Genomic DNA, 22,201 nt, shown 5'->3' with positions numbered 1-22,201 from the left:
TTTTCCAGCAACACACTTTCGACTTGGATCTCCAGCATCTGCAGTCCTCACTTTCGCTTAGTGGGATTGGAGTCATATATGGGGCAGAAAAAGTAAGAGCAGCAAGGTTTTCTTCCCAAAAAGACATTAGTGAATCTAACAGGTTTTTCATTATACAACAGACTCATGGTCATTGTTACTAATATAAATGCCATCACTTAGAACTGTGAATGCTTGCCTGCTCTTAGAGCTACTGTTTACCAGAACAATCATAGTTCTGCCAAAAGACCCATTTCCAATATGTTGGATTGTCATCGAGTTAGATTTGTCTAGAATTAAAATTGAGAATTTATCATAAAAAATCTTCACTATCACAATTTTCTCTTTTTGAAGTAAAAATAAGTCCATTAATGTTCAACTTCCACAATTCCAAGATTACTACTTTAACTTATGTCTCTTGCTTTTGGCTGCCCTACCTCTGATACACATCCAGCAGTCAGTCTTCTTATTGTGTTTAGCAAGTTCTTCCTCTGTTACCGCAATAAGCCTCCCATGCAATCCTGTCATATCCTTTCCACTCTTTGTTAAACGGATCCAGTCCATCAGACTTCGACCTGGTTTCAGCTGCACCTTTTGGGGAAGGAAATCACAGATTAATAAAGACATTGTGGAAAAGGCACTTAGCTTCACATGAAAATTCAGATAAAAAAATTAAGAGATTTAATATCTAGAAACAAGACATATCCATGGGATTTAATTAATGTGGTATTTACAAGACACAACTTCAGTCTAAAGACCGGCAATTTGTTCAGATACCTTACAATGACATTACAAGCACTTGCTGAAGTGCATGATACACATATTTTGCTACTTAGAAACCTTGAAATTTCAAATCTGGGTTCAAAATATACAGGCTATAGTAGGCAAATTGAATGTTTGCGTAATGCCTCTGAAAATGCAATTACAAGTCAACCAATTTGAGAAAATTCACGTGGTTATTGGAAGTAGCAGAATCTGAAAGGAGCTGATCATCCAATCGCAGATCATATCTCTCCTTCACTTGCTGTGAGAAAGTGAGTCCATCAATAGCAAGCATGAGAGAAAGAGGCTGTGATTGAAAGAGCTGATAGTAGTGGGAAGGTAAGTAATGGTGCAATGGATTGAACACCAGAGTGGAGGTAAGAGATTGCAAAAGAGAAAGCCTGCTGGTGATGGGGGAATGGCAGAGTACAGGGGTGTAAACATTTGGCTGAAAAGACAGGCATGAATCTGCAGCAGGACACAAGAGGCTGCCAGGTGAGCAAGAAGCAGCAGAGGCAAGGCTGCCACATGAGGGAGGAGTAGGAGTTTGGGTTTTGGAATCCCGACAAATGTACTAAGGGGATGTATATCAGGGAAGATTCCCTCCATGTGCACCAAGCAGCGCCAAAGGAGGCAAGCTCTTTCTTTCCCGCTTTTCAGTTCACATGGAAAAAGACATGATTCTCACTGTACTCCATCTTCCAATGCCCAGCCGAATGAGGTCCCTAACTGTCCATTAATTGGGTAGTTAAGAGCATCAGAATGCACCTTACTATGCATCTTGCCCAACTATGGAATCATATAAAATGGTTTGGGAGGTGGGCAGGAAGGCAATGGACTGGTCATCTGTCTTATTACACATATTTCACAAGCCTCCCTGACTGCTCAAGAAAATACTTCTAACCAAGCCAATAAAGGTCACCACAGGGAAGACTCCTGAAAGTTTGGAAATCTCTTCTGCAGACAGCAATTGATGTGAGAATAATAATAATGTGAGATCAATATATAAACCTAAATCTTAAACTGTGACCTGAAATACAATGATAAGGTAATTGCTGATTAAAATGTTCCATCTTTATGCATATGCAATTTGTGTGCAAGTTATTTTGAAATAAAGTTTTATTATTAAAATTTTTTATTGTGTAGTAACTATTGAAATACTATGGCATCTTGAAAATTACTGCCTGACCATGTGCTGTAACTTTAATTTTAATGGAAGGTTGATAACATCTGACGATAGTGATTACTTCTTGTAATTACGCTTGTGTGACTCCAAACATTCCACATGTCAATACAAATACAATAAATGATGATGCTACATGAAAACATCATGTAACAATGCAGTTAGTGAGAATGAAGGAAGAACCCTGGAAAATCAAAAGTAGTCCCTAAAACACAAAAATTCGACCCACTTCAAAACTTCAAGGTCAACTTGGATGTAATAATTTTATTTGTTCCCTAGGTATTTATTTTCTGTTACTTTGTACTCAAACCAGTAGATCATAAGGCTAAGAAAATTAATTTAAACGTACAACACAGCGTTCTGATTAAAATGTATGACTTCTTGAATACTCCATCCAGTTCTGGTCATTGAAAGATAACGGACAATAACAACAATGTACTTTAAAAACGTAAGAAAAAGAAGCTGGACTAGGCCAAACAGCCTTTTGAGCTTGCTCTGCCAATCATTGCAACGATGACTAAATTTATACCTCAATTCCATTTTTCCACATATTCCTATATCACCAGAATTTCTTAATATCCCTTTAGCATCCAAACATCTATCACTCTTAGTCTTGAATATACTCAACATCTGAACATTCCATTATATGGTAAAGAATTCCTAAGAATCTACAATCCTCAAAATGAAGACATTTCTTTGCACCTCGTCTTATATTATTGTTATACTGTAATATATCTTATATTAGGTGTGAGAGTCACCATTCTAGATTTCCAGACCTGATGAAACATCCTTCCAATATGTCCCTGTCAAGTCTCTAAAGACTTTGATATGTTTCAGAGGATTCTAGTTTTTCTAAATTTCACCTAATATAGCCCCAGGCTCCTCGATTTCTCATCATGTGATGATCTCTGCAGCCCAGAAATTTACTGAATTTTCACTACATTCCTTCTAAATCAAGAACATGCTTCCTTAAGTTAAAAAGTCCTAACGTATACAATATTCCACATTTAGTATGCTCTCACTTTAACCTTATAGAATTTCAGTAAGAAATCTTCACTCTCATATTCTAATTCCTTTAAAAAAAAGTTAACATAGAAGGGGGTGACTTTATAGAGGTTTACAAATTTCAGAGCTTCGAGCCTTGCCAATCGCAGAACAATTAAAATCAGTGATATGTAAGAAACCACTATTAGAGGACTTTCAAATTATGACTACGACAGAGAATCTGCAACTAAAGCTAATAGGATACTTCGTTGCACTCATACAGCCATTCACAATAAATTAAAAGGCATCATTTTGTCAATATATCATTCAGTAAATCAGAAAAGATAACTTAAAGAGGTGGATAATACTGAAAAGGCAATAAGAAAGCTACAAGAACAATTTCAGGATTAAATAACATCAGCTACTTAGATATATTCAAGGACATTTTTTACAGATGCATTGATTTTGAAGTGAACAGATGGAGGTCCATAAAATAACAAAAGTCTAGATAGTTGATACGTTATTTCAGTTAATACACTGTTTTAACTGCTGTTCCTCAGTAACCTGCTCAAAACAAAATGCAATGAGGTTTGTCAGACATGACTGCCTGTCATGAATCCACGCTGGCTCTCCCTGATTAACTGAAAATTTGAAGTGCTCAGTTACCCTATCCTTGATTATGGATTCCAACAATTTCCCCAACAGACATGTTAGGCTAACTGGTCTTCAGATTTACTAATTTCCTTATTATAAATGCTTTACTTTCAATAATTTTATTTCCTGATACACTATTAATTTCTTGATTTTAAGACTAGAGTCCAGAATCTAAATCAAGGAAACAATGATGGTGTGAGGCATGAGTTGACTATGATGGATTGGGAAATGTTACTGAAATGAATAACACCAGATAAGAAATTGCAAACATTTAAAGAGTGAATGGATGAACTACAAAAATTCCTATTGCTGGCAAGAGTGCAAGGAGGTCAGTGGCCAAACCATGACTTTACAAGGGAAATTAGAAATAGTGCTAGATCCAAGAACAGAGGTGTACAAATTAACAGGAAAAGAACAACATGGCTGAGGATTGGGAACAGTTTAGAAACTCAGCAAAGGAGAACAAAGGGAATGATTAAGAAGGCAAAAATAGAGATTGAGACTAAGCTTGCAGGAAACACAAGAACTGACTGTAAACGTTTCTATATGCAAAAAGAAAAAGATTGGTGAAACCTAATGTAGGTCTCTTACAGAGGAATTTATAATGGGGAAACAAAGAAATGGTTAATGAACGAAATTCATACTTCACTTCCGTCTTCACCAAGAAGGGTACAAATAACAGAAATTACAGGGAATACAGGGTTTAGTGAAAGGAGGAACTGAAGCAAATTTGCATTTGTAGAGAAATGGTATGGGAGAAATTGGTGGGATGGAAGGCTGATAAATCCCTCAAGGCCTGATAATCTTCATTCCAGAGGCCCTAGAGATAGTGGATGCATCGATGGTCACCATTCTTTAGACTCTGGAAAAGTACCTACAAATTGGACTGTAGCTAATTTAATACCACTATTTAAAAAAAAGACGACAGCAAGCAAACAGGAAAGTACAGACCATTGAGCCTGATATAAGCAGTGGGGAAGATGCTAGAGTCCACTATTAGATTATGCATTAGACAACAGCAATAGAATCAGAGAGTCACGATTGATTTATTTTGTAAATCACACTTAACAAATCTACTAGCGTTCTCTGAGGCTGTAATCCATACAGTTTATCAGGTGAGCACGTGGATGTGGTTTATTTGGTCTTTCAGAAGGCTTTCCATAAAGTTCGACAGAGGAGAGTCAATGTATAAAATTAAAGTGTCAAAGGTAGCGTATCGAGGCGAATACAAAATTGGTTAGCAGAGACGAAACGAAGAGTAAGAATGATTGAGTCTTTTTCTGAATGGCGGGCAGTGACGAGTGGGGTACCAATATAGGCTAATGATTCAGATGAGGGAACTAAAGGCTAAAGGGATCAAGGAATATGGGGTGAGACCATGATTAAGGTATTGAGCTCCATGATCAGCCATGATCAGACTGAATGGAGGAGCAGACCCAATTGACCTGCCTACGTCAGCTGCTATCTTTTACATTTCCATGTTTTCTCGGGACTTGCTACAAGCTATCCTCCTTTGCTGTGGCAAATACTGAGGTAAAGTAATTATTAGTTATAATCTCTGTATTTGTGCCTGAGCCCCAAGAACATTGGCATCAGGTAATTAACACCAGGGAGATGAATACGAGGCTCAGAGACTGGTGTGGGGGAAATGTGTTCCAATGTGTAGGCTATTGGCATCAGTACTGCGGAAAGTAGGGGTTAGACCATTGGGATAGTCTACACCTGAACCGTGGTGGTGCTAGTGTTTTATAAACCACACAACTTGGGAAATAGAGAAGGCTTTAAAATAGAAAGTTGGCAGCAAGGCATCAAATGTGGAAAGGTGTTCTGAATAAAACAGTAGAGACAAGAGAGAAAAATATCAATCTGGGAGATGAGGGCCAGAAACTGGCAGGAAGGGACACAGACAAAATCTTCAGAATACCAACAATCAAAACTTAATACCAAAATAATGAAAAGACAAGGTTTAAGCTCTGTATCTGAATTTATGCAGCATTCATAACAAGGTAAGCAATTGATAGCTCACACTAAAGTAAATAAATGCAATTGAACAGCCATCGCAAAAACGTAGTTTTAGGATGACAGGAATTGGGCCCTGAAAATTTAGAGGTATATGACATTCAAGAAAAATAGAAAGTTATTGGTGGATGATTGGCAGTATTAATCAAGAATGGTATCAGTACAATAGTTTGAGACAACCTTAGTGCATAACATCAGGATGTGAAGATGAGTAATATAAAAGAAATCTACAGCCCACTAACAGTAACCATAATGTTGGCAAAGTATTCAGCAGTATTGGATGGTTGTTACAAAGGATGTCAATAACCATGGGCAACTTTAACCTAAATATAAACTGGAAAAGTCAGATTAGCAGCGATAGCCTGAATGATGAACTCACAGAATGCTGTCAAGATAGTTTCTTAGTTTTGGAACTGACCAGGTTATCTTTGGCTTGATATTGCAATATGACAGAATAAATTAATGGTCCCAGAGTAAAAGCACTCCTGGATAATAGCGACCACAATATAGCTGAATGTTACATCCAGTTTGATAAGGAGGTTGGCTCCAAGGCTAATACTTTAAACTTAACTATGGGCAACTACAAGCACAGGAAAGCAGAGCTACTGAAATGAACTGCATGTTATCATAGGGAATAGATCAACAAAGAAGTGCTAACATACGTTTAAGGAGCTATTTCAGAATGCAGAGAGTCCCTGAATTACAAATGTACAACTTTCGAATATTTATGCTTACAAGTGTAATCTCATACAGGGGCATAATTTTAAAGATCTGACACATGAACATGTCCTGGACTGACAAATGGCTATTTATATTGTCCTGCATTGTGTTCCAATATGTATACAAATCGACTTATGAACAGATTCAAGATCAGATTGCCCGCACTCAGAATAGATATAATCCTATTAGAAAGCAAAGTTCTAGTGGGTGGACCTAGCATCAGTGTTTAAATAAAGAAACTAGGGAACGCATCAATGGTGTCTCAGTGGCTAGCACTATTGCCTCATAGCACCAGGGACATGGGTTTGATTCTAACCTCGGGTGTCTGTCTGTATGGAGGTTACATGTCTTCCCCGTGTCTGTGGGGATTTTGTCGGGTGCTCCAGTTTCCTCCCACACTCCAGACATGTCCTGGTAAGGTTGTTTGGACACATTAAATTGTCTCATAGTGGCTAGAGATGTGCAGGCTAGGTGGATTAGTCGTAGTAAATGTGGGGTGATGCTGGGAGGGATTATGTTGGTCTAGCTGGGATGGTCTTCACAGGGTTGGTGCAGACTCAATGGGCCAAATGACATCTTTCTGCATAGGAGGAATTTATGATGAAAGGAAAAAGGTGAAGTCAGGTGATGGCAGTGAATGGCTAACAGCTTAATCAGAATTAAGAAATTAAAAGTATGAGACGATGCTAGCTAGAAACGTTAAAACCGATTGCAAGAGTTTAAAAAGAGTAAGAAAAGTGAGGGCATTTATTCAAAGCAAGAGGGAAGCAGAAAGCAGGAAACTACAGGGCGCTTAACATCTGTCACACGTAAATGTTAGAAGCTATTATTAAAAATGTTATAACAGGGCATTTAGATAAGTTCAACCAGGCAGAACCACTGTAATTTTGTCAAAGGGAAATCATGTTTAACTAATTTGCTACAGCTCTTTGAAGAAGTAACTTGTGCTATGGATAATGGGAACCAGTGGATGTATTGCACTTAGATTTCCAGAGTTTGGTTAAGAAAAAGAAGGAAGCATATGTAAGGTATAGGCAGGATAGATTGAGTGAATCCTTAGAAGAGTATAATGAAAGTAGGAGTATACTTAAGAGGGAAATCAGGAGGAGTTTGCACGTTCTCCCCGTGTCTGCGTGGGTTTCCTCCGGGTGCTCCGGTTTCCTCCCACAGTCCAAAGATGTGCGGGTTAGGTGAATTGGCCATGCTAAATTGCCCGTAGTGTTAGGTAAGGGGTAAATGTAGGGGTATGGGTGGGTTGTGCTTCAGCGGGTCGGTGTGGACTTGTTGGGCCGAAGGGCCTGTTTCCACACTGTAAGTAATCTAATCTAATCTAATCCAAGAAAATGGGGACATGAGACAGCTTTGGCCAATAGAATTAAGGAGAATCCAAAGAGTTTTTAACAAATACATTAAGAACAAAAGGGTAACTAGGGAGAGAAGAGGGCCCCTCATAGATCAGCAAGGCGGCCTTTGTGTGGAGTGCAGAAAATGGGGAGATACTAAATGAGTATTTTGCATCAGCATTTACTGTGGAAAAGGATATGGAAGATATAGACTGGAGGGAAATAGATGGTGACATCTTGCAAAATGTCCAGATTACAGAGGAAGAAGTGCTGGACGTTTTGAAATTGGTAAAGATGGATAAATCCCCAGGACCTGATCAAGTACACCCTAGGACTCTGTGGGAAGCAGGAGAAGTGATTGCTGGGCCTCTTGCTCAGATATTTGAATCATCGATAGTCACAGGTGAGGTGCCAGAAGACTGGAGGTTGGCTAACATGATGCCACTGTTTAAGAAGGATGGTAAGGACTTGCCAGGGAAGTACAGACCAGTGAGCCTGACGTCGGTGGTGGGTTATTTGTTGGAGGGAATCCTGAGGAACAGGATGTACATGTATTTGGAAAGGCAAGGACTGATTAGGGATAGTCAACATGGCTTTGTGCATGGGAAGTCATGTCTCACAAACTTGATTGAGTTTTTTGAGGAAGTAACGAAGAGGATTGATGAGGACAGAGCAGTAGATGTGATCTATATGGACTTCAGTAAGGCGTTCGACAAGGCTCCCCATAGGAGACTGATTAGCAAGGTTAGATCTCACGGAATACAGGGAGAACTAGCCATTTGGATATAGAACTGGCTGAAAGGTAGAAGACAGAGGGTGGTGGTGGAAGGTTGCTTTTCAGACTGGAGGCCTGTGACCAGTGGAGTGCCACATGGATCGGTGCTGGGTCCTTTACTTTTTGTCATTTACAAAAACGATTTGGATGCGAGCACAAGAGGTACAGTTAGTAAGTTTGCAGATGACACCAAAATTGGAGGTGTAGTAGACAGCAAAGAGGGTTACCTCAGATTACAACAGGATCTTGACCAAATGGGCCAATGGGCAGAGAAGTGGCAGGAGTTTAACTCAGAGAAATGTGAAGTGTTGCACTTTGGAAAAGCAAATCTTAGCAGGACTTATACACTTAATGGTAAGGTCCTAGGGAGTGTTGCTGAACAAAGAGATCTTGGAGTGCAGGTTCATAGCTCCTTGAAAGTGGAGTTGCAAGTAGATAGGATAGTGAAGGCGCCATTTGGTATGCTTTCGTTTATTGGTCAGAGTATTGAGTGCAGGAGTAGGAGTTAGAAAGTCATGTTGCAGCTGTACAGGACATTGATTAGACCACTGTTGGAATATTGCATGCGATAGGTCTCCTTCCTATCGGAAAGATGTTGTGAAACTTGAAAGAGTTCAGAAAAGATTTACAAGGATGTTGCCAGGGTTGGAAGATTTGAGCTATAGGGATAGGCTGAATAGGCTGGGGCTATTTTCCCTGGAGCATCAGAGGCTGAGGGATGACCTTATAGAGGTTTACAAAATTATGAGGGGCATGGATCGGGTAAATAGGCAAATTATTTTCCCTGGGGTCAGGGAGTCCAGAACTAGAGGGCATAGGTTTAGGGTGAAAGGGGAAAGATAGAAAAGAGACCTAATGGGCAACTTTTTCACACAGAGGGTGATACGTGTATGGAATGAGCTGCCAGAGGAAGTGGTGGAGGCTGGTACAATTGCAACATTTAAGAGGCATTTGGATGGGTATATGAATAGGAAGGGTTTGGAGGGATATGTGCTGAGTGCTGGCAGATAGGACTAGATTGTGTTGGGATATCTGGTCGGCATGGACAGGTTGGACCGGAGGGTCTGTTTCCATGCTGCACATCTCCATGACTCTAAGACACTTGATAAGGTGTCATATCAAAGGCTACTGAGGAAAACAAAACCTTACTGGTGTTGGGGGAGGAGTTATCTTAATGGTGCCAAAGGATGATTGACTGGTTAACTATAGGAAGAAGGTCAGAATAATTGAATCTTTTTGTAGGCTGACAGGATATTATGAGTGTTGTGCCACAGGCATTGGAGCTGCACCTCAACTCTTTGTGATTCATAAACATGATTTGGACGAAGGAACAAAGGGACCAAAATTTCCAATAAAGAAAAAGAAAGTACACAATCCTATTTTCTGTGCTCTGAAGATTCATGATGGACTTGAAACATTAACTCTTTCTCTCTCCACAGATACTGCAAGACCTGCTGATTTTCTCCAGCACATTTCATTTTTATTTCAAAATTCCAGCATTTGCAGTGCTTTGTTTCCATTATCACTCTTCATTGCAATGTAGCTCTTGCATAGTTTCTACCCACAATAACCAATAAAAACCCTGCCAGTCGTACTCATATTTGTCACAGGGCCACTGGAACTGTCAAGCAAAACCACTTAACTGGATTTTGGCATCAGTGTCAACAGTGGCATGTCATGAACAGCCTGGATTTTGTGGTTAGCTTGCCATTAACCTCAAAGCTTGTCACAAAGATTTGATGACCGGAGATTCACTTTGGCATCAAGGGAAGAGGATGCAGCAACAATGGTGTAATTACCCTTAAAGGAGGTCACGTTTTGTTCAACAAGGAGTGAAGGAGGGCATATCATAAGCAAAACTGGAAATTAGGAGATGTCAATTTGGATGAGGCGGCGAAATTGAGGACTGCAGATGCTGGAGGTCAGATGAGAGTGTGGTGCCGGAAAAGCACAACAGGTCAGGCAGCATCCGAGAAGCAGGAGATTCGACATTTCAGGCATAAGCCCTTCATCAATTTGGGGAAGCCACAACACAAGATTACTTGCATGTCAAAGCGCAGAAGCAGCATGCAACAGGCAAGGCTAAGTGATTCCACAACCGAGATCAGATTCTAGCCCTGATGTGGAGGCGCCGGTGTTGGACTGGGGTGGACAAATTTAAAAATCACACACCAGGTTATCGTCCAACAGGTTTATTTGGAAAAACTAGCTTCCAGAGTGCTGTTCCTTCATCAGATAGCTGTGGAGCAGGATCATAAGACACAGAATTTATAGCAAAAGATCACAGTGTCATGCAACTGATAGGATATATTGAACAGACCTAGATCACTATTAAGTCTTAACCCTACAGTCTTGCCATATCCCAGCAGAAATCAACCATATTGCCTTATCAGTCTGTACCTCACCATCGAAAGCAATTATGCACAGCAAATAGCACCTTAAAGAATAAATGACAACTAACTTGCAAAATATCATATTTGTAATAATATTAGTGTATTGGTCATTGCTTCAGCACAGAAGTTTCTTTCAAATACGTTTGGTGTTATTTTTGGTGTGCATGCGCTCAAATTTAAGCACAGCGGACCTTAAAGTTTATAACTGGAGATCGCTACTTTCACTTGCCGTTTAAATGTAACATTGCAATTTCGTATTTAATATTAGCCCTGCCCACTGGTGGGGGATGCCCCTGGAACGGAACTGTCGACAGTGAGCAGAGATCGGGCTTTCCTTTTGCAAACTGCTTGAGCGGCCGCGAGCCCACTGACTGAGCATCACGTGACAGCGGGGAGCGGTTTGACTGACAGCTGTCCCCAGCCCGGGGCCCAGCTCCTGTCACTCAGACCGAGCCTGACTCCACTCTCGGCCCCAATTCACCCACCTTCTTCCGGCCGCCTGCCGACACCCGCTGCTGGGAACGGGGCGCAGGGAATTGCGGCGTGGCGTCCGACATCTCCGACCCCTCCGGCAGTTCCTTCGATCGTCCTCAAAGGGGACTGGAGGGAAAGCCAGTCCACAGTTCGGCCGTTCTGGCCTCCAACTCCGGGCTCGGCTCGGTCCTCGGTCTCACTGAGCATGCGCTCTGCCGAACAGCATCACGGAAGTTGTAGTCGCATGCGCACACAGCATCAGAACATATTTCTGACACAGAAAGAGGCCATTGAGCCCATCTTGGGGGAACTGGCACTCTGAAGGAAGCAGTTCACCTTGTGCTCTGTCCTGTTTCAACCCTTCAGCCCTGCAAGTTGTTCCGTTAGAGAAAATGTCTCAAATCACTTTGAAAGCCTCAGTTGCCCCTGTCTCCACCTTACATTCCAGAGGCCAAACATTGGACAAAGTCAGAAGGGCCACTAAACAGGTTGTTGTCTAACAGGTTTAGTTTAAATCCCAAGCTTTCAGAGCGCTGCTTCTTCATCACTTCACTTGACAACAGAGCAATGTTTCTGAAAGCTTGTGATTTCAAATAAACCTGTTGGATTGTAACCCAGTGTCATGTGATTCTGACTTTGTTCACCCTAGTCCAAAACCGGCACCTCCACATCATGTCGACCATTGGAAGTAACAATGTCAATAATAACTAAACTCTTTTAATAATAATTTAACACAACAATGTGAAAGAAACATTTACAATTCATCTTCGATATAGATCCAGTCTGCTATTCATTTCAATTCCATTTGTTTCAGCGGAAAGAAAAGTGATCATATTACAGATAGCAAAACCATCTGCTTGTTTACTCAAGAAGAGGCAGGAAAAAGCTTGCCAGGTTTGGGAATACATAATTTTGGGGAAAAAGATTGACCATTGTTCAGAAGTAGACAACAACAACACTAGGGTTTACATAAAATCCAGTAAAAGTATCCCTTGGTATCATTTTGACAGGAAAATTATTAGTTGTCATTGAGAAATTTACTAGAATTTAATTGAAAGATGATTATTGTGGAGTTACTTTCCAATTTATATTTGGGGAAACTACACATGTCTCCACACCCAATGTGAATGGCTTTTAACGGGTCTCAAGGTCAACAGCGAAAGGATAGCTTACCTGCAGTTTTTCTTTGTTTTTTTACATTGTGGATGTAGGTCATTTAAGCTATTGAGTCCACACCGACCCTCCAAAGAGCATCTCACCCACATCCACCACTCTACCCTATCGCTGTGACCCTGCATTTCAAATGGCAAGCTTGTCTGGCCTGCACATCCCTGCATTTCCCATGGTTAACTAGTCTGACCTGCACATGCCTAGACACTATGGGCAATTTTTCATTCCAATCCACCTAACCTGCACATTTTTGTATTGTGAGAGGAAACCGGAGCACCTGGAGCAAACCCATGCAGACACAGAAGAATGTGTGGAGTTTGCACAATCAGTCGGCTAAGACTGGAATCAAACCCAGGTTTTTTGGCACTGTGAGGCAGCACTGGTGCTTCAGTGGTCGAAGTAGATATCACCCCTTTTCACTGCAACTGGACATTCCAAAATTCTAAACAAGAGTCATATTTCATTTTAAATACTGATATTTTTTCTCTCCACAGTTGCAGTTAAACTTGCTGCTTTTCTCGAGCACTTTAGGGAATCGATGTAGATTTGCAAGCACAGGGTGGATGGGTGGTTGAGGCTTGGGACAAATTAGGATGTTGGCTGAAGAGATTTGGATAAGCTCAAGTTTACAAATTTGGGACTAAAACTTGGATGAAGATTTCAGCAGCAGATGAGCTGATACTGTGATAAAATTTGACAGTGTTACAAAAAATGCTGCCAGTGTTTGCTTGATTGTCTCTCTTTCCTTGTCACCACTCTGCCTTATCATTAAGATATTGTTATTCAAAGGATGATATAGCCTAATGGTTAGGCTGCTCTCATTCTGAAAGGTTAGTAGCAAGCAACTAAATTGAATGCTTTGCATTTCATGGAAAACTTCAGTGTGACATTAAAGTGTTTTGTTTATCTACCACTGTCATGAAGAAAATATAGAGAATAACCAGAAAACGCAAAGAGTTCTTCAAGAAGTAGGTTTTTTTATTTGCAAACAAAAAACCGTGACACTGAGAAAGCATATTCTTGAATGCCCATGGACCTCATGGTCTGTGGATTTTTATATTTTTTAATCATGTTTCTGTTGGCTTATCAGCATGTCCAACTATATTAATCAAAGTACCTCACTCGAGCTACACAATAAACCAATGATGTTAGTTCCCATTATCTCTTTAGTTGTACATTCTACTTAATGTTATTCTAATGTCATGGTTAGATATTTATTGCTAGCTCTTTGTAACAATGGTCTTTCAATCCAGACTCTACTTAATATTTTCTTCATGTCATGATTAGATATTTACTATTACCTCTGCTACAGTGATCTTCCATTCCAGACTAACTATCATGATAGATATTTAGCTATTGCATCTATTACAATAGTTGCCTATTTCAAGCTGACTCTACTAACTATTAATTAGATATTTTAATGTCATGTCCCAAATATTTATGGTCCCAATCCTGTAATAATAACACTTAACAGGAAAACTACCTCTACTAAATGTTATCTCATTTCACCATCGTGAGCCTTCAGCCTTAACCTTACTCTGCTAATTGGTGTAAGAGCATTCCACTATTCTTATTCCATCCTGCCTTTCACAGACCACAGATTGCCAGTGGTCTTCATGCTTTAACCCTTCCCATGCTTTCATGTTCTTTATTTGCCATTTCCCCCCTTTGAGACCTACTGGTCTCACCTAGAGAAAGAAGACAATAAGCTCAACCCCTCTTGTGCCCAATACAAGTAATGTAGGTCCCAACACGGACTAAATAATTTTGGAATCTAAGACTTAAAGAGTTCTTCCTCCATTCCTGGGGTCCCTTGGGCCAAAAACCTGTCCTCCAATAACCAGAACAGGAAAAAAGACCCAAGATCCCTCACAATCTAGGACCCACGCATTCTTCAGAAGTATCATTGACGAGCCCATGTGGACATATTCGTTGCACCGTGGTGGTTGTTAGATCATAATAGTAAAGCGGTGGGATTCTGTCAGAGGAGTAAGTACTTCCTGGGGTAGTTGAAATGACCACAAGTTGCCGAGTAGTTACGCAAGCTAAAAAGGACTTAATAAAAGGTAAAGCATGACAAAAATTGAAGGCAACAAGCAAAACTGCAACTACAATAAGACTGATCTTGACAAATCATGCTCCCCAAGCCCCTAGTATATTATTCAGCCAATTAAAAGCCTGATAACCAAACCCCACATTGTCTTTTAGCTCCGGTCTTAGATACTTTAGTTTTTCCATTGCTTTAGTAAAAGATCCCCAGGGCTAGTGTTGTTAGGTATAAAGGTACAGCAATATTCCCTAAACATCACACAAACCCCGCCTTTTTCTGCCAGGATCCAATCTAAGGCCAGTCTGTTTTGCCATGTCATTTTATTAGGAGCACCAAATTGTTCTCCCAAGACCACAAGGGCATCATCAGTATAATTGATAAATCTCTGCTGGTTGTAATAAATGTAATTAATCCATTCAGCATTCCTGCTAACCCTATCACTGGGATGAGAGCCTCCCAGCACACGGCAATCTCATTGCAGGCCTTAAACTCATTAGGAATACCTCTTGGCTGTCCAATGCTATCAATCCAAATCGTCAGATCACTGACATACTGTCACTTAGTTTGGTGCAAAGCTGACTGTGACGTAACGTCAAGCTGCGCGTGTGACGATATAACTACATCGTGTAGGAGCATTACACGGGCACAGCTGCCACTCCAGTCAGTGGGCAGCATCGGGTGCAACCCTCCTTTCTTACCACACAACCACCAAGTATCTGCCAGTGGGACACGTTGAGAATTTAAAACAGCCCCAAATGTGGTGTCCACCACTACTTCAATCATATTCCCGCATAGCCTACTATGGTGTGGAGCCATTTCGCTTAAAGCATTCAAAACTCAACGCTTCCCATATCCTGAAAGCAGCCACGAGGAATGTGCAATTAGTCTTACTGGTGGACCATGGGGTACTATAGCCACACCACCATTGGCGTTGCTGCCTGCCCACATTATCCTGTTGAGAGAACGTAGAGGCCTGAAATAGGTTGCACCAAATGGGCAATGGAATTGCCTGTAAATTGATGAATCATCCAGATTAAGAGTGCTGCAAATGCCATTGCATACAAGTGGTTGAGTTATAGGCCATAGGCCTCATATAGGCCTTATCTTCCACCTAGGAATCGCCCAACCACAAGGGATGAATGCAGATTTCTCCAGCTTCCTCATTTCCCCTCCCCCCACCTTATCTCAGTCCTAACCCTCGGATTCAGCATCGCCTCCTTGACCTGCATTCTTCTTCCCGACCTCTCCGCCCACACCCTCTCTCCGGCCTATTACCCTCACCTTAACTCCTTCACCTATCGCATTCCCAACGCCCATACCCCAAGTCCCTCCTCCCCACCTTTTTTCTTAACCTGCTTGGCACACCTTTCTAATTCCTGAAGAAGGGCTTATGCCCGAAACGTTGATTCTCCTGCTCCTTGGATGTTGCCTGACCTGCTGCACTTTTCCAGCAACACATTTTTCAGCTCTGATCTCCAGCATCTGCAGTCCTCACTTTCTCCTTATAGGCCATAAGGACAACACAGTATGAGGGGGTTGCCTTAGTACATAAGAAACAGTCCTTTCTAGCCATTATTACAGCCGCATAGTTTGCCCATTGATACCAGCGATTGTCACGGGTGCGCACCCATGTTAGGGCAACAAGGTCTGCACTTCTAATACGTCTTTGCCTCCCAGCGTGAATGATTCTGGCATTACCAGTCCAGGTCTGCCAAGCTAATGGTCTCCAAGTCTGAGTATGTAGGCCTGGCATCAGAGAGGGGGGGGTAACAGGGGCATCCCCCATGTCTTTCCCATCCCTGTTGCCAGGAGAACTACGCTCCACATCTCCACCATAATCATTTCTGGAATGATCAGTATCCCCTAGAACTTCACCTGTACCTTGTTCGGAACCCTGCTGAGGGGTACGAGCCTTCTGTGTGACCTGCCCGAGTCCACGTTCCTCGGCCTCAGCTCCACTTATCTCAGTGTTAGTTTATGCTGGTGGGAGAACTTTAGTACAATGATTAAGGTGGTACCATATGTGTGGCCCTTCCACCTGGATAGCAGTAGGTGATGCCTTAGTCCCTACAAAATGTCCCTCCCTCCTGGGCTTATTCCAGCGTATTCGAAAAACTCGCACGTACACCAAATCCCTGAGTTTAATAGGTCCTTCCTCGTTGACAGGTGTCGGTTCCCTTTGTGTTTCCTGCAGGTGGATAGTCTCATGGACTTCAATAAGGCGTTCAACTAGGTTTCCCATGGGAGATCGTTTAGCAAGGTTAGATCTCACGGAATAAAGGGAGAACTAGCCATTTGGATACAGAACTGGCTCAAAGGTAAAAGACAGAGGATGGTGGTGGAGGGTTGTTTTTCAGACTGGAGGCCTGTGACCAGTGGAGTGTCACAAGGATAGTGCTGGGTCGTCTACTTTTTGTTATTTACATAAATGGTTTGGATATGAGCATAAGAGGTACAGTTAGTAAGTTTGCAGATGACACCAAAATTGGAGGAGTAGTGGTCAGCGAATAAGGTTTCCTCAGATTGCAATGGTTTCTTGATCAGATGGGCCAATGGGCTGAGAAGTAGCAGATGGAGTTTAATTCAGATAAATGCGAGGTGCTACATTTTGGGAAAGCAAATCTTAGCAGGACTTAACGGTAAGGTCCAAAGGAGTGTTTCTGAACAAAGAGACCTTGAAAGTGGAGTCGCAGGTAGATAGGATAGTGAAGAAGGTGTTTGGTATGCTTTCCTTTATTGGTCAGAGTACTGAGTGCAGGAGTTGGGAGGTCATGCTGCAGCCTTACAGGACATTGGTTAGTCCACTGTTGAAATATTGCGCGCAATTCTGGTCTCCTTCCTATTGGAAAGATGTTGTGAAACTTGAAAGGGTTCAGAAAAGATTTACAAGGATGTTGCCAGGGTTGGATGATTTGAGCTAGAGGGAGAGGTTGAATAGACAAGGGTTGGTTTCCTTGGAGTGTCAGAGGCTGAGGGGTAACCTTTTAGAGATTTATAAAATCATGAGGGGGATGGATAGGATAAATAGACAAAGTCTTTTCCCTGGGGCCAGGGAGTCCAGAACTAGCGGCATAGGTTTAGGTGAAAGGGGAAAGATATAAAAGAGACCTAAGAGGCAACTTTTTCACACAGAGGGTGGTATGTGTATGGAATGGACTGCTAGAGGAAGTGGTGGAGGTTGGTACAATTGCAACATTTAACTGGGCATTTGGATGGGTAGATGAATAGGAAGGATTTGGAGGGATAAGGGCCGGGTGCTGGCAAGTGGGACTAGATTGGGTTGGGATATCTGATCGGCATGGACAAGTTGGACCAAAGGTTCTGTTTCCATGCTGTACATCTCTCTGGCTCTATGACTCTATATGTGGGAGGTGGATTATTTGGCCGACCAGGTATGCATGCACCACCATGTTTGTTTTGCACATCATTTGCATAACCACTAATGTCTTTAATATTGTGCGAACCCTTTTCTGCAGTTACTGCATTTAAGTGGGGTGATGGCCATTTCATTTTATTGCTAGGCTATTAATTCAAAAATCTAATAATATTTTAGGTTCCTCAGTTCAATTCCACCATGGTAGCTGGTTGAAATTCGACTTAGTCAATAGGAAGATAATTTGAACTTAATGTAAAAGGGAAAAATCTGAGATTAAGAGTTAACTGATGATCATAAAACCATTAAAATAAAGCAAAGAACTACTGAAGATCTGAAACTAAAACAGAAATTGTTCACGGTAATTCTGATAAAGAGTTCAAATGTTCATGATTTGGAGATGCCAGTGTTGGACTGGGGTGTACAAAGTTAAAAATCACACAACACCAGGTTAGAGTCCAACAGGTTTAATTGGAAGCACTAGCTTTCGGAAAGTGATCCACCTGATGAAGGAGCAGTGCTCCGAAGGCTAGTGCTTCCAATTAAACCTGTTGGACCATAACCCAAAATGTTCACTCTGTGTTCTTCTCACAGATGCTGTGAGGTCTGCTGAGTTTTGCCAGCAATTTTTGTTTTTGTACCATGAAACCATTGTTGATGGTTAGAAAAGCCATCTGCTTTAGGAAAAGAAATCTACTATGCTTTTTTGTGATGCCTACATATGACTCCAGATCCAGAGCAAACTGGACTGTTGGCTCTCCTCTGTGCAATTAGGGTTCAGCAATAAATGTCAGCAACACCGACATCCCATGAATCAATAAAGAAAATTATGTGGATTAGAAATCACTGAGCTCTGGGCATTTAGCAAATCCCAGGACATGTATCTGTATATGTATTACTCCTAAAATTCAAAACCAAATTGCAAAGACCCTAAAAGTACTTCCTTCACAAATTGTTTTTGTGGAAGTTCAATTTTAAAATATATGTGATTGGAAGAAATATAGCATAAGTGAATGATTTCAATGTTAATCGAGTCTGATGTGTCATGCTGTTTTAAAAATGCTGAAAAACAAGTGTGTACTTGCATTAATTAACTCGCATTTCCTCACTGAATGAATGCGAATAAGTATCTAAAACACTTTATTTGCTACTGTGTTGCTATGCTTATTTCATCAACAGCTTTTTATATCACAAATGATTACATTTTTAAATACCAAAACCACTTAGCTAATATAATTTTAAAACTGAATATTTGTACTATTTTTGGATTGCTGACAAAGAAGTATTTACTGTCCTCTACAGTATCCTGAGTTATAAATGAGCTCATGTCATTGGCATGTGTCCAAATGTCTCTGCACCCAGGATCACAAATATGTAATGGGCAGATGGAGGAACACTGTTCCTCATGTCTACACCTACTATCTGAATGAACATTATGATGTTGTGCCATTCTCCTTTCTTTTCCCTGTAAACCTGAATATTGTTTCTACTCAAATAACTATACAATAACACTTTGAATGCCTCAATTGAATCTGCCTCCTCACTCTTAAGTTGCATTCCAGACCTTATAGTACATGACCTGCAGAGGTGCAAGAAGCAGTTCACCACCGCTTTCTCAAGGGTAACAAAGGATCAGCATTAAATGCTGGCTCAGTCAACAATAACCACGTGCCTTAAATGAATTTTTAATAAAACTAGCGGCTGTGTGAGAAGGTTTTTTACTAATTTTTAGTTCACATCTACTTCTTTCACAAAATTCTTTAAAACTGAAAGCTCTTGGTCTCAACCCTTTGACAACAGGGAGCAGTGTCTGCATTTCTATTCTGTTCAGACCTGTCATGATTTTGAAATCTTCAATCCTCTTCTCTTTCTCTCCAAGGAAAAAAAATCCAAACTGATCCAATATATCTTCACGACTAAAGTTTTACATCCATGGAACAATTGTTATTAAACTCTTGCAGAACTTTTCTTCTCTCTCTCAAATGATTCATATCTTTCCTATAATGTGGCACAAAGAAGTGTACATGATACCAAACTGTCATCGGACTAATGTCCAAGCACAGTTCAGTATAACCTGTTTGTTGCACTTTCTGCGACTTTGAGTAATGGCACTGTATTGTATTAACTGTGCAGTTTATTAATTGTACTCTCCACTTGTTCTTTAGTTTTTAGTAACTTACACATTGCATTCCCAGCTCTCTCTGCTCCTGCACATACTTTAGAGTAGGAACCTTTATTTTATATTCTCTCACCATATTCTTTCCACCAAAATATATTTTTCACACTTCTCTGAATTTCATTGGACACGCATCTGCCCACTGCTCCAACTTGTGAATGTCCTTTTGTAGTTCTGCACTATTCTCGATTGATTGATTAATTTATTTATTGTCACATATACCAAAGTACGGTGAAAAGCTTTGTTTACGAGCAGTACGGGTAGATCATAGTAAACAAGGATGTACAGATCAAAAGTACTTAGACAGAGGCATACAGGTTACATTGCATAGAGCGTGTGCTAGGTGAGATCAATGTTAGCAAGATCATCATTATTTGAGACTAAATTCAGAAGCCTAATAACAGCCAAGAAGATGGTGTTCCTGAAGCTGCTGGTGTGAGTGTTCAGTTTTCTGTATCTTCTGCCTGACGGAAGAGTTTGTAGGAGATCATTACTAAAGGTCTTTGATGATGTTGGCAGCCTTCCTGCGGCAGTGAGCCATGTCAATGGAGTCCAAGGATGGAAGGTTGGCTTCCGTGATGATCTAGGCCAAGTGCAGGGTGGCTGAGTTGGTTCTGCTAGATGGGGTTCAAGATGCCAGATGAATAGAGATTTAGGTGCTGGGCTAGTAGGTGTCAGTTATATAGGGTGTCAGGTAGGTAGGGTGCTAGTTGTGTAGGGTTTCTGCTCAGTTGGGTACCAGGGTAGGATGCCTTCTGGGTAGACAAGAGGGTGGCAGCTGGATAGTGCACTGGGGAGTAGGGTCGGGTCAGGTCCAGAGGCAGGCAAGAAGGTTGTCATGTTGATCCCAGCGATGGAGGAGGTAATGGGGAGAAGGGTTCAGGATTGTCAGGGTCCATAGTGGGGGACTGGGTGATCAACTAGATGCTGGAAATCAGAATCAAGAGTGTTGCTGGGAAAGCACAGCACGTCATGTAGCATCCGAGAAGCAGGAGAATCAATGCCTTGGCATTAGCCCTTCTTCAGGAATGAGGCTAGTGGGCCAGGGCTGAGAGAAAAATGGGAGGGGGAGGGGGGTGGGGTAGCTGAGAAAGCCATAGGTGGATGACGGTGAGGGAGAAGGTGATTGGTCCGAGGGGGGGTAATGGACATGTCTGGAGGGAGCTGCTGAGTTGGAGACTTGGGACTGGGATAATGTAGGGGGAGGGGAAATGACGAAGCTGTTGAAATCCACATTTATCCTGCGTGTTTGCAGGGTTTCAAGGCGGAATGTGAGGCATTCTTTTTCCAGGCATCAGGTGGTAACGTTTTGGCTCTGAAGGAGGCCCAGGACCTGCATGGCCTTGACGGACTGGGAGGGGGAGTTGAAGTGTTCAGCCACAGAGCGGTGGGGTTGGTGGGTGCAGGTGTCCCAGAGATGTTCTCTGAAGTGATCCACAAGAAGACGTCCTGTCTCCCCGATGTAGAGGTGACCACATCGGGTGCAACGGATGCAGTAGATGAGATTGGTAGAGATACAGGTAAATTTCTGATGGATGTGCAAGGATCCTTTGTGGCCTTGGACGGAGGTGAGGGGAGTGGACTCAGGTTTTGTATTTCCTGCAGTGGCAGGGAAAGGTGCCAGGAGTTGGATGTGGGCTGTTGGGGGGTATTGACCTGATGAGGGAGTCGCAGAGGGAATGGTCTCTACAGAACGCGGATGGGGGTGGGAAGGGAAATATATCTTTGGTGGTAGTGTCCGTTTAGAGATGGTGGAAGTGGCGGAGGATGATGCGCTGTATGCAGTGGTTGGTGGGGTGGAAGGTGAGGACAGGGGGAGGGGGTGGTTTCTGTCCTTGTTGCATTGGGAGGGGTGGGGTTCAAGGGCGGTGCTGCATGAAGTGGAGGAGATGTGCTGGAGGGCATCGTGGGAAGGGAAATTGCAATCATGGAAGAAGGAGGCCATCTGGGACTTTCTGAGATGGAATTGATTATCCTGGGATCAGATGCGGTGGAGGCAGAGGAATTGGCAATATGGGATGGTGTTTTTACAGGAGGTAGGGTGGGAGGAGGTGTAGGCTAGGTAGCTGTGGGAGTTGGTGGGCTTGTCGTAGATGCCTGTGGTTAG

At 41.8% G+C, this 22,201-nt stretch overlaps 1 protein-coding gene across 4 annotated transcripts in view; it reads right to left on the bottom strand.

The window, feature by feature from the left end:
* The window catches only part of LOC132831459 (cytochrome b5 reductase 4), a 150,183-nt gene extending 138,671 nt beyond the window's left edge, over window positions 1-11,512 (bottom strand). For all 4 annotated transcript variants that reach the window (XM_060849628.1, XM_060849634.1, XM_060849620.1 and 1 more), the window contains exons 1-2: window positions 11,337-11,512; window positions 456-609 (exon numbers count right to left, since the gene is read on the bottom strand). In XM_060849628.1, the coding sequence (XP_060705611.1) occupies window positions 456-609; window positions 11,337-11,408 (226 nt within the window). In that variant the 5' untranslated portion in view covers window positions 11,409-11,512. The remainder of the gene's footprint in view (window positions 1-455; window positions 610-11,336) is intronic.
* Window positions 11,513-22,201: the final 10,689 nt, after the last annotated feature.

This window comes from Hemiscyllium ocellatum, chromosome 3 (assembly GCF_020745735.1).
Source record: "Hemiscyllium ocellatum isolate sHemOce1 chromosome 3, sHemOce1.pat.X.cur, whole genome shotgun sequence".
NCBI lineage: Eukaryota > Metazoa > Chordata > Chondrichthyes > Orectolobiformes > Hemiscylliidae > Hemiscyllium > Hemiscyllium ocellatum.
This window is presented reverse-complemented; position numbering and strand designations above follow the sequence as displayed.